This window comes from Stegodyphus dumicola, chromosome 4, assembly GCF_044657685.1.
Source record: "Stegodyphus dumicola isolate Sdum_Otavi_A_Nest chromosome 4, ASM4465768v1".
Lineage (NCBI taxonomy): Eukaryota > Metazoa > Arthropoda > Arachnida > Araneae > Eresidae > Stegodyphus > Stegodyphus dumicola.
Window position 1 is genome coordinate 7,641,284 of NC_140771.1, and position 13,461 is coordinate 7,654,744.

General features: G+C 31.9%; 1 protein-coding gene across 5 annotated transcripts in view; it reads left to right on the forward strand.

Moving 5' to 3' along the window:
- The first annotated feature begins 730 nt into the window (after positions 1–730).
- The window catches only part of LOC118185446 (uncharacterized), a 46,070-nt gene continuing 33,339 nt past the window's right edge, over positions 731–13,461 (forward strand). For 3 of the 5 annotated variants that reach the window (XM_085814509.1, XM_085814513.1, XM_085814512.1), the window contains exons 1-3: positions 731–886; positions 8,504–8,697; positions 12,316–12,424. In XM_085814509.1, coding sequence (XP_085670635.1) covers positions 8,649–8,697; positions 12,316–12,424 — 158 coding nt within the window. In that variant the 5' untranslated portion in view covers positions 731–886; positions 8,504–8,648. Of the gene's footprint in view, positions 976–8,503; positions 8,698–12,315; positions 12,425–13,461 lie in introns of all 5 variants that reach the window. The other 2 variants (XM_085814510.1, XM_085814511.1) reach the window with 2 other exon arrangements.

The window sequence follows — 13,461 nt, forward strand, 5'->3', positions numbered from 1 at the left end:
CTTAGAGAACCGACGCACAATTGCCATTCCAAAATAGCTCTTCTGCTCTAACGTACTGGGCTGATCAGCGATACACAAATCATTTCGAGACAAAATAGCCCTTCTGTGCTTATAAGCAACCCACAAATCAATTTTGTGCAGTTATACAAGCAAGCAAAAAAAGTATTTTTCAAATCATGTGACTTATTTACTAATGTTTCTGATATTGGATAAGAAAGAAATAATTTTATAAAGAAAATGCCTAATTAGGATTCATACTGTGTCTCCAAGTAAATCATATTTCATACTCTGAATCGAGAATATACATTAGAAAAATAATATTTAATTTCTTCCAGAGCAATAATTTCTTAAATTTTGTATAACGAAAAATACAGAGAAATTACGTGTAGTTAACAATTAATTTTTCACTGGAAATTAATTAAATAATTACAAATTCAAAAAATAATTTTTACTTACTTACACATCAATAAAATCAAGAGAAAATGAGTTTGTTTAAGAAATATTTAATTCCCATTAAAATGCTATTCATTTAAGTAAAAACAACTTACACCGTGGAGCGGTAGACACCAAACGAAAATTCATCCTCCAGGACACCATCACAATCTGGCAACGTTCTAAAAAAATTACCCTAAATAGGAAATCACGGAGTTTATACTCCGTGTAGGATATATACGATTGCGTAGATATCGAAAACCTGTTTCTGCGCAACTAATCGGATATCTAGTACTACCGAAGTGGATATTAGCCAACCCAAAGCCCATACAGCTTTGAACCAATCTTCCAGTATCGGACGGGTAGACACTCCGGAGAAATTTCGAAAGAGAGTAGTGTTTATTTTTCTAATGTTTGTGCTGTGAAAGTGATGAATATTGTTTTGACGTAAAAGGTACTTTATTTTCGTAAACCGTTGTAAGCTGTTACATTTAAAAAAACCTTTATTTTTTATAACTCTATTGAATTTAGCACTGCGAAAAGGTGTGTTTCGTTTTCTGAACTTAAATTTCCCTAAAACAAAAATGCTGCCGACTTCTGGCATATTGCACATTTTTTGCAACGTAAATGTGTTAATCCTTCGGATTTTGAACAATGGATAAATTATTGCAATTGATGAGCGTATTATAATGAATTACGACTTAGTTATGTCGTGAAAATTGATTTTTAAACAAATCTGGAAACCGTAAACAAAAATTCTAAACTTTCTCGGTCCTTTATTTACATTATCACGAGCATTGTATTCAATGAAATATCTTCTGCGTTCTACCGATGTATTTGCGAAAAGTGAAATATTGCTTAACAGTACGATTTTAATTCATTCTGTAAGGCCGTTCGTAAACCGAATCAACCCAGTTTTTTCCACAGAAAATAATGTAAAATGGATTGATTTGTTCCTCGACCTTACTTAATTACTTATTTAAACATTGCGGTAGTATTTTGAAGCTGTTGTAAAATAAACTGACCCTTATTATTATCTCTGCGTGGAAGAAACGTGAACGCAATAGTAAACAGATAAAATAGATGAAAATTTGGTTTAATTTTACTGTACCTGTATAAAGGAGAATGCATAGCATAAGTTTAAAATGAGTAAGATGTTATTGTATAGTTGGAAAATGCCGTTCCATAAAAATATTGTGTAACTGTCTTTAGAAGGCATCTTCTTTTAATCATATATTTGTTGCGAAGTGACAATACACTCTGCTTAAGACACACTGTGCCTTTCTTTCACCTGAAATTGGTTGTATGTGATTTATTGTTGCCCACTTTTTAAAATGTTTCTAAAATTAGACATGGCATTGTCATTGAAATGCATATACTTTACCTTGGTATTGCTTTATCGGAGTAACAACGTTGCTTGAAAATTGCATCTGATCCAGTTTAACAGAGACTTTCTAGATTAGAGATCTAGCATTTTCTTTTTTATAATTTCCCACCTACAATCACGTTTTGTTATTGCTTTCTATTATATTAGCTCGTTTTTGCGAACTTTTACTAATTTCTCCACGATTACCTCATTGGATTTGCCTAGAGACACAGTATCATAAGTCTTAAATATCGAAATTTTTAAACTGTCTATTTGCAACCCAATATGGACATAATTTCCCCCATGCTAGATTCAAGGCTATGTTAGTCATTTGCTGCCAGGCTTTCTTAGGGAATGGAAAATATTAAAATGTTCCCAAAAATGCATGAATATCAATTATAATAGTCAGGCTACCTAAAAAAAAGGCATTTGAAAACCATTTGTCATCCAGACATTTGTTTGTTTCCAAATAAATAATTTGTGAAGTAGGTTGTTCGTGATTTGAAGTTCCACTGTACATGGATCTAGATCGCTTTTCGGCCTTTTGGCTAAGATCAAAGTATACATGGATCTAGAACTTTTGTACAATTCCGTATTATAAACAATGTACACCAAAAAGATACCATAAAATTTGTTATTTTTTCAGCTAAATAAGTTAATATTGAAATTATCATTTTTCTAAAACAATTCTCTACAGTTGTTATGTAGAATATATCCTGATGCAAATAACATTAGCTTGAATAGATATTTATAAAATCACTGAAAATGAAAGTGATACGTCCAGATCATTATTGTTGGATTACCACTGTACTAGGTTAAACTATAATTTTATAATACTGGAAGAGGCAGTAATTCATGTAATAAAATAAATCACTAGTCATCTTCACAGCAGCTTTTATCTTTTACAAAAACAAATTACAAGAATGTGAGCATCTGCACACTGTGAGTCTATACCACTGAGATCCATGTATGGTTACCATTAGATACATAAAGTTTCTTTAACAAAGATACAGAAGTTAAAGTTGGAGTTAGAAAGTAAATAGAGTTCATGAATCCTGTTGCAGTTAAACTGCCACAAATCTTTCATTTAAATTGAATTAGATATATTTGATCAAACGCCATTGGATTACAGTGCTTTGTAGAGTTTGTGAATTCTGAAATATTTGCTCATTGTGTTTATGCAGGATTTCTTCGTTTGAATCATAAATTACTTTGCTAAAGGTAAGAAGACAAAATATCTGAAGGTTAAAATATTTTGTTCATTATTTTGGGGTGTCCTGTAAAATATTTAGATGACTGATGTTAAAACCTAGCTAAGTCAAAATGAAATGAAATAATCCTGTCAAGTATCATAAACACTGGGAGTAGATTGGTATTTGGAACTAAAATGAACCAAATGTGCTGAATAATTTTCTCTGGGAAAGCCAAGTGAAATTGTATGGTTTCATAAAAAATTGGCTTATACTTGTTTTGCATATTAAAGCAGACTTTGGTTAAACTATATGATGAAATGAAACAGAACTATGACTGGCCTCAGCCTAAGCAGACTGTATTCATAATTGAAAAATTTATTACTAAATGTTGCATTAATACATGTCTTTCTGAGTTTGTTAATTTATACCAGGTTGTTCAATAAGTTCGCGGAACAGAAATGAAGAAACCAATTTTTATTTGTAAAAATGACTTTATCTTTCAACGTAGTTTTCCTCAACTTCAATACACTTATTCCAACGGCCTTCTAATTTATGGATCCCTTGACTGTAGTGGTTTTTCGGCGGCTCTGCAAAATATCCCTCCACGGCAGCTATTACCTCTTCGTTTGAAGAAAATCGTTTTCCACGGAGATATTGTTTGAGATGTGGAAAGAGCCAGAAGTCGGAGAGAGCTAAATCTGGCGAAAAGGCTGGATGTTGCAACAATTCGTACTTCAATTCAGTTATTTTAGCAATGTTTTTTTTGAGCTGTGTGCGCAGGTGTGTTATCTTGGTGGAAAATGATTTTCTTCTTCTGTAATCCGGGTCTTTTTTCACGAATTTTTTCATCTAATTGATTCAAAAGGTTACAATAATAATCCGAATTAATTGTTTTGCAAGTTTGAAGGTAATCTATAAACAAAATTCCTTTCGCATCCCAAAAAACTGATGCTAACACCTTCTTGGCTGATTTTTGCACACGAACTTGCTTCGGCGCCGAAGAGCCGGGTTCACACCACTCCTTAGCCTCCTGTTTTGATTCAGGATCATGATGGTAGACCCAAGCCTCATCCATTGTGATAAATAGATGGATAAAGCCACTTTTATTCTTCTTAAAACGCTCCAAATGTTGCAAAAGTCTCATCCGAATGTGTTTTTGCTCCATCGTTAGAGAATGCGGCACCCATTTTACACAGAGTTTTTTGAAACCCAAATTAACATTCAAAATATTGCTCACTGTGCCCAATGAAATGCTTAAAGCCTCTGTTAAATCTCTTTCAGTCAATCGCCGGTCTTCCAATACCATATCTTGTATTTTTTCGATTATTTCCGGTGTTGATGCAATTTTTGGACGTCCCTCTCGCGTATCGTCTTCAAGGCTAGTACAACCACTTTTGAATAAACTAGCCCACTTGCAAGCCATTGTTTTCGAAGTAGCAGATTCACCCAACACATTCACCATTTCGGTATGAATTTCCATTGCTTTTAAACCTTTCTTTACAAAGAATTTGATAACTGCATGTTGCTCAATTTTATCCATACCTGAAAAAAGGCACAACACGTTAGATATAAAGGGCGGTTAAACAATGAATAAATTAACAGATCGAAATGAAACTTTTGACATGTTCCTAAGAAGAAACAAATAGGAAAATGGCGTTGAAGTTTTAGGTCTAATATTGATGAATAGATGGCGCTCCGTGAACTTATTGAACAACCTTGTATGCATAAGTTTCTGGATTCTGAAAAGTGCTATTTTCAGTATGCTCTAAGTATCATATCTAGCAAAATGCGAGTATATCGTATTTTTTATTAGGAATATTAGATTTCCTAACAAGAAAATCACCTAGTGATAAAAAATACATAAATCTGCTTAATAATTTATGAATTAGTCTAGTTTAGTAATAGTCTCTTAATTCCTCGGGTATTTCGTCTCTGTATTCTAAAAATAACAACAACATTCAACATACCTAGACTGCACTATTTCTAGATAAATCTATGCCACAGAGCTTGCATAACGCTGTTATGTAGTTAATTTGGTAACTTAAGCTCTTGAGAACTGAAACCTTTCTCATAGCAGACTGCCAATTGGGTAAATGTGCACCTTCCTTCTGCCTTCTGTGGTGCGGTGCTTGGACAGTCTTTCGCTATACTTTTCTTCCTATTGCAATAGTATCAAAAATGTAAATGTTTTAGAAATAGGCATGATTGGAGTGCCAAAGGAATTGTGGGGCCACAAATGTCAATATCAATAAATTGGAATTTTTCCATCTCAACTTCTTCCTCCTCGGTATTGATCTAGGTTTTAAGCTATATGCGTACTTCATCATCAGAATTTCTGTGTTTCTATGTCTCAGTGTTCCTACATCAGTACTTCTAAAACTTGTTTTTATTATATATATAAAATCTTCCCAGAATAAAAATATCAGTCAGTTCATGTTCAGTTCTCTTTTTTTTTTTTTTTTTTTTCTTTTTGTTATATATTACATTATTGTATTTTGAGTAAGGAAAGGTACCAAATTGTGAAATATAATGTCATCATATGCATAATATAATAAGTAAATAAATCCTAGATTGTATTGAAATAATTAAATTTTGCAACAAATTTACTATAAAGGGTTTTGAGTACTTTGCTATTAATGTATTCCTGTAAGTGCTAGATTGCTAGTCTTGTAACTATTGTTTTTATACCAAATAACACCGATGCTTGTGCACACTTTATGTAAAAGGAAAGACTTCTTATGCCAAATAATACTGATACTTGTTCACACTTTATAAATATGTAAAAGGAAAGAGAATGAGATGTATTTATTTTCAGTATATTTTACATATATTTAGCCACACATTCTTTAAATATCAATATGTATTACAGCACTTAATATAATTTGGTAGCTATCTTGTTTAAATCTATGTATGTTGTAAATCATATATTAAACCTTCCAAAATGTACATATCCATCAGTTCAAGATGCGTTCCTTGAATTTTTTAATATGTGTATAATTTTGAAGGCTTGTAACTTTTTATCCGTTTAAACTGATTACATTATTTGTTGACAAGTGAAATCTTTCAGAAAGAATAGTGTTTAAAGTACTACTTAGTGACTTTTGGAATTTTGCTGCCCAAACCTATTTATGATGATATTGCTAATGAGTATATACTCAAAAAATCTGGGTTTAATCGTAGTATCCGATGCACAAGAGATTTGGCTACTTTTGGCGACTTCACGATGAGCAGTAAACGGGACATATACGGTCAAAAGTCGTTAATCCGAACTCATCGGGACTTTGGCGATTCCGGATTATAGATCATCAGTTTAAATCTGGTAACATGGCATGCAGAAATTATAAAATTAAAAATATGAAACCGTAGTGTATGAAATAAAGAACAATTATGATCTAAAGGGTATCAAAATTTACAAAAAAAAAAAAGCTTAATATTTATTTGTTTACTTTAGTAAACATTTCTTTCAATGTAAGTTGTTTACATTGCTTCGTTTTAAGTGATAATACTTTCTCTTTAATTCTATAAACAGACATAATTTCTTGTTCAGTTACAAAGTTTCGCTGTTCAAGTCCTGTAATTGCTGTATCGAGAATACCGACTAATTTGTCAATCAAAATTTTTTCGTTTTCAATAACTTGTGTCAATTTCTTCACTATCGGAAGCAAATTATAATGGCGAGGAATTTGATTTAAATCATATCAAAGACGGAGTACATCAAGATGAAATACTACATTTAGTAAGGAATTATAAGCCAAATAAAATAAAAACATCTGCCCTGAAGATAAGGATAGTGCTGACAAATCAAATTCCAATTCATTGCGTGCCACGGCATCACCCCCCGGCTGCAGAGCAGCATGAAATTGATAAACAGATTTGGAATGGTTGAAAAAAAAAAGGATATCCATTTTTTGCAGCAATTCCACTTTTTGTTTAATGGTCTTCGAAACATACTTTCGCTTTGTAGATCTTTTACATATTAGTAAATATATATCGGAAATTCTATTTGACATAATCGAAAGTTCAAGCTTACTTTTAAAAAATTGCTCTAACAGTCTGCAAAAAATAAGCTGGATCCAATTCGAAGATTAAGGAACAACGCAATCTGCAACATTAACTGAATTAGATAATTTTAGCTTAGCTTATACGGTCCGTTATATATTAAATGCACATGCATAAACGTATTATGCGCATACGCACACACATATTCGCAGCCGTAAAGGTCTTACGCGCATGCGTCAAGGCGACGCATGAGCAGAAAGTTTGTAGCTTTGAGGTCCGGATTATAGATCATTCCGCATTATGGGGGTCCAAATTAACGCCTTTTGACTGTACAATGAGTAGTTAAACGGGTCATTTTGGTGTTGGCGATAATTTTCAAAATCGCGCCAAGGCTGGACTGTACACTAGGATTTTACCAAAATCTATACTTAAATATTAGCCCAACTACCTTAGTAGAAATCACCAAATTTTCAGAAATTGCCAAGCTCTAGCTCTCGTGCACATAGCAATTCTTAAGTTCTCCTGAGCATCACAAATGTGAATACGATCCATACTCGAAACATCTGGGTGGTTTCCACTCCTTAGATTCTTTCAACTTGTCCTGATCATTTAGTTTATGTAGGTTGATAAATAATTTCTTAGGAGATTATTGATTTTCCCCTTTCTTCTCCCACGTTCTGGGTTTGTTGTGTCTCACAACCTGAAAATATCTCATAGTATTGAAATTTTTTTTTTTTTTCTTTGAAATCCTGCCTAAGAGTTTTGAAGTTATGTAACTTTTCTGCTTTTTGAATCGATCAATTAATGTAATGTCTTTATAGTCTGATCTCATTAATGTCAATTAATGTAATTTCTATAAAAGTCTTAAGAATGGAGTTTCTTTCAATTCAACTATCGAATGGAATTTTCGCGACTCCAGAATTTCAGGGTTCGCAACCCCAAATAGTTTAAGAAACACTGATTAACACTTAACCCTTTAACTGTCAAGTTATTTTGATGATTTGGGTACACAAATTGTCAAATTTTTTTATTGGAAAAACCAAATGTAGCCGAAATAAACATCTCCCGATATATATTCGGGTATGACAATACGATGCACTCAAAAAAAAAAAAAAATTACCCCGAGAAATACTCGGGCGTGACATTTTCCAACACCAGTATCTCGGGCATGACAGTTAAAAGGTTAATTAAAGAAACAGCTTTAACACTACCATCAAATTGCATCTCATTGGGAACTCATTTCCACAAGACAATGGTTCTCCAGAAGCGAAAGCCTTTTTTGTTTAGTGTGCGCTTCTTTTTATACTGGTACATAATGAAATGTTTGGCTTTGGCTGGAAGATACATTCCTGAATATTTTTATAAAGTATTTTATTCAGTGTCTAAGTGAATTTTGTTTGATGAGAAGAAAGCATTCCATTCAGAATGTGAAAGGTGAAAAATGCTCTTAAAACTGTGAATCCCCTTTTTTTTTAATTGAAAATTTATTATTTTTCCATATCTTTATTTTCAGACAATTTATTCATCCTCAAATTTCTAGACTTGAGGGTTTGTAATGCTGTTTTGAATGAACGCAAAGTGTTTCTGCTCAAGATTTGCAAAGTTTCTACACAAGATTCATGTAAACTTCTTATCAGAGCTTATGTTTAATACATAGTATGGAATTCTTATTCCCAATAATCATGTTTCTGAGCTACGTAGCTGCTGGTAAGTAGTTATTATTTAATTAAAATGCTATAATAGTTAATGTTATATGTAAAATTAATTTGTAAAATTCAAAATTATCAAAATTCAAAGCCTTTTGGTCTCTAAAGTAGATATCAGAGCATGGCGGCCATGGCTTTCTAAGGGCTAATGCATTTCTAAAAATTTGTATTTAAAGTCCAATTCCCAAGATAATAGTTGATTGCATGAATATTTCATTTCTTTCCAAAGTAATTGCTTTTCCATTGCTAGTTACATAAAATATTTTCAGATTTACTGCAAATTGTTTGAATAGTAAATTTTGATTATTTCTTAAAATAATTCTTTTAAAATATTTTTAGACAAAGTGAGAGTATGGTTTATTATAAATATGTGCATCTGCTCATTTTAGGCTATGTATTTTAAAGTATGAAAAACTTCAGACTAGTTTCACAACAAATAAATTATTTAAGAATATTGGTGCAAAATAAGAATGTGATGTCTAATGAGTTTGTAGCCTTGGCTACTAATGTTCAAAATTAATTTATGATTAGGAACAGCATGAATTGTAAACAAATAGCTAAGTTTATTGCATTTTATTTTCCAGCTATCGAAATACGACACTATTTGAAACCAAAACCTAGCAATCACGAATCAGAACTAGAACTAGTTGCCATTCAGCATAAAAGAAATATAAATATGAATATTAACAAAATATTAAAGTTAATTTTATAAAATAATTAAACACATGAACAAATATATGAAATAAAAAATAATTATTTCTCATGCAATAACTAGGCCACTATAAGTTTAAAAGTTAGTTTTGGTATTGAAAAACACAAAAAGGTTTTCAGATTTATAAACTAGAAAATAATATTTCTGCAAAAATGTGTGTGGACTAACATTCAATTATTGAAAGGCAATGTCTCTATTTTTCTTTTACAGTCAATTATTTAGGTGTAGATTCAAGCATTATATCAGTGACTGTACTTGAAAACTATAAATAATGACATAAAAATTGAAGTATATGAGAAGCTGTGAAGTTTGCATCAGTGTTGCCTCAAAAAAGTTAAGAATTATCCAGAATCTCCAAAATTTTTAGCCCCCCCCTTTTTTATTTAAACTACCATTGATTTTTATTCCACCACTCAATGGAACTTAGTAATTTTTGTTCCGCCACTTAATGGAGCTCATTAATTTTTATTCCACTGCTTAGTAGCGTGGCAGAGTTTTTTCAACATTTCTTATATGAGCTGTTGTTGTTGGATCAACAAAATTAAATTTATGGTTTACTGTCAAGCGTCTCTAACCCCCTTTCCCATTTTCTTATCTTTTATAGCTTGTCAATAGTTTCAATAAATCAACTTTTGTATATGGTCGACGATTTTTTTCCCATGAGTATGGTTATCTCTCTGTTTGGAACCTGAGCAAAAAAGAATTTGCCAGTTTCTTGGCATAAGCTACCAGATATCCAGTATTAGTTTTGGAAGAACCTGCCAGCTTTGTTTCCCTTTCCCGTGCAAAGAGATTTTCTTTTATTAAAGCTACTATTATTTCAGGGCCGCCTATTTGCTTATTTGGTTGTCAGATTAGATGTAGAAAACCTGCCTCTTTTATAAAATTGTTTCTGCAGTCGACAGATTTATTTTCTTTAAAGACTGAGTTGCCTCTTTAGTCACTTAATCCTTTTTAGATCCTCTGTCCAACAGTAAATAAATCACTGCACTGTTATAAACAGTACCCACAAACCATTGAACCAGATGTCAAAATGTGCACTTTACCTTCATTTATTAACTTTTCACATTGCACCTCCAAATCCTTTCATTGATGTGTAGTCTTATTTAATGGCCATTTTCACATATTCAAATGTGAAGTGAATTGCATCTTTCATGGAAGAATGATATTATCAATAAATCAAATATTTGTATCATTTCTTGATAAATCAAATATTTTTAATACTTTTTTTTTAAAAAAAAGAAGCTCTGTTAATATACAGAAAACTTTGAGCTCTTCTTATTCTGAGAGTATTATGAGTGATCATTATCAAATACAACTTTTAGAATTTAGAAATGATGTGAAAGCATAGTGGCTTCACACATGGGGAAGTTTTTAAATTCTAAGCAGGGGCCCTTAACCTTATTCCATTCTTAATATTTCTTTATTTTATTGCAATCATAAGCATCATAAACAATACCCTACATTAAAAAGATAACAAAAATTTCAAAATAGCTGCATTTAATGCGATTTTTGGGCCGCGGGTTCACCACGGTTGATACTAATATAGTATATAGTGGACAGTTGTGGGCGCACAAAAATAGCTTTGCGAGCACGGAGTTAAGAACCCCTGTTCTAAGCCAATCAGAGGACAGACAAAACTATAATAATGAATTTAAAGATTGAAAATGAAGTTGATATCTATAAGCTCGTGTACAATTATGCTGCATTAGTATGAAAAAAAAAATTGCATTTCTTATTAATAACTCTTAGTAATTATAACAATAGCAAAAATGACAATGTAAAATATAGAGGCAATATTCAGATGACAGTTTAGATAATGTATACTTTGGTAAATACAGAACATTCATGCGCAATGAACGTAAATAAATTCTGATTACCTTAAAGGTAATGAACACTTCCAAAATAGCTGTACTTTCCATTCCATAAAAGATCATACCTTTTTCAAGAAATTGTGATGTAATTTTTGTGTGTGTTGCTCTCCTGATGTACATAAGGATTTGTTTTTGCTTAAAAATAAATCTGAAAATTGCACCTATTTGACACTATGCCTACTGTTTTTTTTTTTTTTTTTTTTTTTTTTTCTTGGACTCAATATGTGCTTAACACCAGAGAATTGCTCAAATTCGGCACTGCATTCTGACACTTTGCTTATAATTTTTCACTTCCATTAATACTTTGTTTGCGTTTTTTGCATTTCCATAAAATTTGATTGCTTAAAAGTATGAAGATTTTTTCCATTTTGTACTGTTGGACAAAGTGTTCTGAAGAAATGCTTCTCCCCCCCCCCCATCAGACAAAAAACTTCACAGTCTCTTGATAGTTCATCAGAGGGGGAAAAATTGTAATCAGTGTAAAAAACATTAAACAGAAAAATTACCATCAAATTTGGAGGGCTGCGCATCCTTGCATACTTGGGTTGCCACATAGCTATTTTTTGGATATAATGCATTGTCTTGCAAATACTTTTTGGGCATGCAGATAGTCGGAAAGAACCTACATTTTCTTTATGCATGTTATCTTTGATACTGGCTTAGAACTTTTAAGTGTTTTCTTTGACTACAAATAATCAAGCAATAATAATTTAATACTGTATCAAGAATCTATTCTACTGAGCAGTAAATATATTTCTCAGAGTTTTGATTTACAAAAGCAGAAGATATGAAAAATATCAGGCTGTAAGTATAGTTTATGTAGGCAGCTGACTACCTGAAGGTGTTCTAAAAACTACGATTAAAATACAGATAAATTTGTCTATCCCTTGCATTAAAAAAAATTATCAAATTGTTCTAAAAACTTAGTTATTACTAAGCATTTAAAACTTATAGATGCCAGAACATTAAGTGCATTATTATTTTATTCAACTCAGTATCAGGCATTTTAAATATTTTTATTTTTCCATCTTAGATCCCCATTCCATATATATTTCACCATATGGCACACGCATAGTTTTGGAAGAAGGTGCTGATCTAAACTTAACCTGCAAAGTTAAAACAAAGTTGTGGCAAGATAAAGAGTAAAGTATTATCTATATTATTATTATTTAGTTTTAAATATTATATAGTGTTTTTTAATATATAATATTTTATGCATTATTTGTAATGGTATAAAATTAGAATTTTGCTATATTGTGCATGTTTTTTCAAAAAGAATAAATATATATTGGTACATGAATTCCAGAAATCCACAAAGCTTAGGAACAGAGGTTGTGCAGATTTCAGGACAGAAAAAACAAATCATAATATTCAGACTCAAAGTGCAAAATAAAAATTGTGTATCAGATACATTTAATTAAATTATTATATACATTATTGCAATAATTTATTATATGCGTTAAATTATTATTACGTATATAAATTGATTATATTATTCATTGTATAATATGTACACAGCATCGAGGTTTGCTGATTTTGCCTCATGCAAAGATATCCGGTGTTAGAATCACTGTTGCTGTAAAATTTCAACAGCTTTTCTTTATTTTTCTGTATATCATACACAGTCGTATCGCAATACCATACGATTATGCTATAAACCGAGGAGTAGCACCTGTCTCCATCTTTTGCAGAATTTTCACTTTTTGCATTACTGTCAATGCAACGTGTGTACGTTTTCCAACGTTGCAAGCAGTAAAATCATGAGTGCGTTTCTAATCTGTAATTGTATTAAAAAGGGCTGAAATTAAAAATATTCTTAATTTATCCACAATATATCCAAATTTTTTTTTAAAAAAAGGCAGTACTAAATAATCTTGTGAAATAACAAAGCTCAGAAAATACAACGTGAATCGTGAACTTGAAAGAAGAGTTGAGTGAATCGTCTGCTTTCTCACCTCGATGCAGATTAGAGAAGAAAACACTTTTATCATGATGTCAATAGGGCCCACCAGCGGCCAAGCGGTAAAGTCGCTGAACACTGGTAGTTTGGTCCGAGGTTCGAATCCCGCGAACGGGCTGGCTGCATGGGTGTTTTCGTGGTTTTCCCCATGTGTAACGTGTATATGAGCCAGTTTCCCTTAGAAAGACCTCCACGAAGGCATCCCTCCCCTTAGGCAGA